Consider the following 3263-nt stretch of genomic DNA (forward strand, 5'->3'; position numbering starts at 1 on the left):
TTAATTTACATATTTTAGAATCAAATAATCAAGTAAGAAAATATTTATATATATATTAATATCATAAATCTTTTGCACTTAAATATTTAGCTTATTAATAAGCACATCAATAATCTACTTAAAGATTTGTATTTTTTAAATATTTTTTTCAATTTAGTCCCTCAACATCTCAATTTTGTTTAATTTAGTCCATGTACTATATATTTTTGTCCAATTTAATCCATATGATGTGATAGAAATTTTCTTTTGAAATATTTTTGATCCGCCACGTGGAAATGCCCGTGTCAGTATATCAGTGCCACATTAACACTCCATGTCATTGTATAGTGCCATATGATATTACCACGTCATCAAAAGTGACATGTTGACGTTGATGTCATCGTTGACGTCAGCACTGATGTCATCGCTGACGATATTCTTTAACAGTAAAATTCAATGCCGTTAGGAGAGGGATTAAATTGATGTAATTTTCAAAATTAAGAAATTAAATTAAACAAAATTGAAGAGTATAGAGACTAGAGGGGTATTTTGACCAATTATAATTATTGAAGGTTTGAGAAAATAATTACTTGAAAAATCATGAGAGGCTGCTCCTCTGTTTTTGTTTTATTTCTTTTCGTATACTTCAAGTTTAATTTGCTTGAGTTCTTTAGTTGGGATGCTTTGCATGCAAGCCGTCAAGGTCCAATATGTAGAAAGTTCAAAGTAAAAGTAAAATCAAGTTCCAGATTATCAACAAAAGGATGTACTTTCATTGAAATGATCGAAATGTAAGAAGATTAAGAGATTTTATGAATGTCTATTTGGCAAATTTGCGATCCTTCTTGAGTTATCGAAACAGGAGAGTCTTGACTGATGGACCTTACAAACAAACTAATACATGCTTACAATTACAGCGCCAGGCACATTTATAGAAACTAGAAAGTGAAATAAACATTTGGATTCGACAGAATGTGGTTGCTAATTGAGTAGAATCATCATACTTGAGTTGAGCAATTCAACCTGCAATGGAAAAGGGTATCTCCACTCCACAAGGCAACTGCACCATGAGAGGAAATAAAGTAGACTAATGATGATTATATGGAAGTAGAAGATCTATTTACCCCTCAGATTTCTGACTTCAATTGATGGAAAATGAGCCTTTAAGTGTCTCACTAGTACAAGACTATCTCACCATTCCAGCTTGGGCAACTAAAAGGAAACCTCTATTTGTAATAATAAGAAACAACATATATTGAAGTGAAACCTTGGATTGTTATACATTGAAAGCCACCAAAACTACATTTTCCAATAATTTTCATTATAAAAAAAGATGTTTTTTTTTTGGAAGTTATAAAAAAAGAAGATGACAGAGGCTTAGAAATATAACTTGCTGGAAATTAACAAATCTGTTAGATTGAAGTAAAGATTTTCAACTGGTCAATGATGTAAAAATATCTTAGCAACCCCATTGGATATTAAGCCAAAATGACATTAAGTGTGTCACACACCAGTTCAAGATATGACACAGTCATATTACATTGAGATTAAGCCCCAAAGTAATAGGAAGCCTTGCTATCTTTCATTCTTATAGAAACCCTCAAATGAACTCATACTAATTACAATTACAATTCCATACTTACATTCTCGTCTATGTATATATAAATTACATGTGGTAAAGTCTCAATATAATTAATAATGTCTTGACACATAGCAGCTTGTAAATATTATTTTAACTTTTATTAGTTATTTTTTAGAATTAAATATTAATTGTAAATATTATACATATAAGAAAATTCCAAAAAAGAAATAGTGTGCCATTATTCATCCACTTGATTGAAAGCAATGAATCGATTAATCATTTAATCTAAATTAGTTTAGTACCAACCAATCACCGGTGCAGCTAATAAACGATCCTATTGCTAATGGCTGCCAAAGTCTAAGTCTGCACATAGCAATCTCCTCAAACCCACAATTCATTTCATCCGTCTTTGTTCATCAACCAAATATTTGATCAGCCAATTGTTAAGAATGTTAGCTAAAGAGGTGGTTTAGATTTATAAAAATTCTTTTTAATAAATTAAATTTTTAATTAAGGTAAACTTAAAAACAAGTTTCTCAAATTTATGTTCACTTTAAAACATGTTAAAAGTGATTTAATAAACCAATTAATGAACAAACAAGTTAAAAACAAAATTTCAAACTCTTTAAGGCAAAATGCATTAGTGTAAAATTTTCATAAACTTCCAATCAAGTCAAGTTAAAAATAATTTTCACAATTTTTTTTTCTATCAAAATGTGAAAAGTAATTTGAAGAGTAGATTAAAGAATAAATAATTTTCTCTTTGAGAGAAAATCTAACTGCATACAATTAAAATCATTTGAATGCTATACAAAGTTTTTGTAAGCAAACCAAAACATGGAATTCGGATACCTAGAACAATATCCGGATGTGATTTTTCTAAGCTATTTCCCTTTTGAATTAAAAAAAGAGAGTATCACATCATAAAATAGTACTTAAATTAGTCGTATTAATATTCAAAAAGAAAATACTAGAATCGCTATTCTGCTTAAAAGGCTGTCGTATTCTTCCACCAGATATTTCAATCACCATCTAACTCGATACTAATTCTAGTAGCCGACGAAGTCAATGGCCGCAACAGCGTTGCATCTTCCTGTCGGCCATCAAAATTTATTAAAAGAAGCAGTCAGTCTCCTTAAACCCACAATCCATTTTCATTTTCATTCTTCTTTGTTCATCAATCAAATATTTGATCACTAAATCAGGGGAAATCTGTGCTCAATCTCATTCTCATTCCCAACAGAGGGTGCAGTCTCTCGCTGCTGGGATGGCATTGTTGGACAAGCAAGTTACATATGTAAGCTTGAAGATAATCTTGAAGCTCTGAAGAGGGAATTGGCGAAACTGAATGCGCGAATGGCTGACGTGAAGAAGAAGGTAGACCTTGCCGAACAACTACATATGGAGCGGCTCAACGAAGTTCAACTCTGGCTTTCAAGCGTGCAGACTGTTTTTGGTGGCTGCTTTTCCAAGAATTGTAAGTCTAGCTACAACTTTGGTAAACAAGTGACTATAAAACTTGCAGAAATAGTTGATCTACAGAAGCAAGGAGATTTTAAAATTGTAGCTGAGAATAAACTTGCAGCCCAAGTAGATCTAAAACCTACCGAGCCCACGGTGGGTTTGGAACCAACCTTGGTTAAAGTGTGGCGCTTACTTGAAGAAAAAGATGTGGACATTATTGGGTTATATGGCTTGGGAG

At 31.9% G+C, this 3263-nt stretch overlaps 1 protein-coding gene across 1 annotated transcript in view; it reads left to right on the top strand.

Annotated features, from left to right (window-relative positions):
* LOC110427114 (putative disease resistance protein At1g12290) overlaps window positions 1–3263 on the top strand; it is a 45386-nt gene that overhangs the window by 6671 nt on the left and 35452 nt on the right. The window contains exon 6 of the mRNA XM_089785460.1: window positions 2805–3246. Coding sequence (XP_089641586.1) covers window positions 2805–3246 — 442 coding nt within the window. The remainder of the gene's footprint in view (window positions 1–2804; window positions 3247–3263) is intronic.

Source organism: Theobroma umbraticum, unplaced genomic scaffold, assembly GCF_002168275.2.
Source record: "Theobroma umbraticum cultivar Fairchild unplaced genomic scaffold, ASM216827v3 scaffold_228.0, whole genome shotgun sequence".
In the NCBI taxonomy this organism is placed as follows: Eukaryota; Viridiplantae; Streptophyta; class Magnoliopsida; order Malvales; family Malvaceae; genus Theobroma; species Theobroma umbraticum.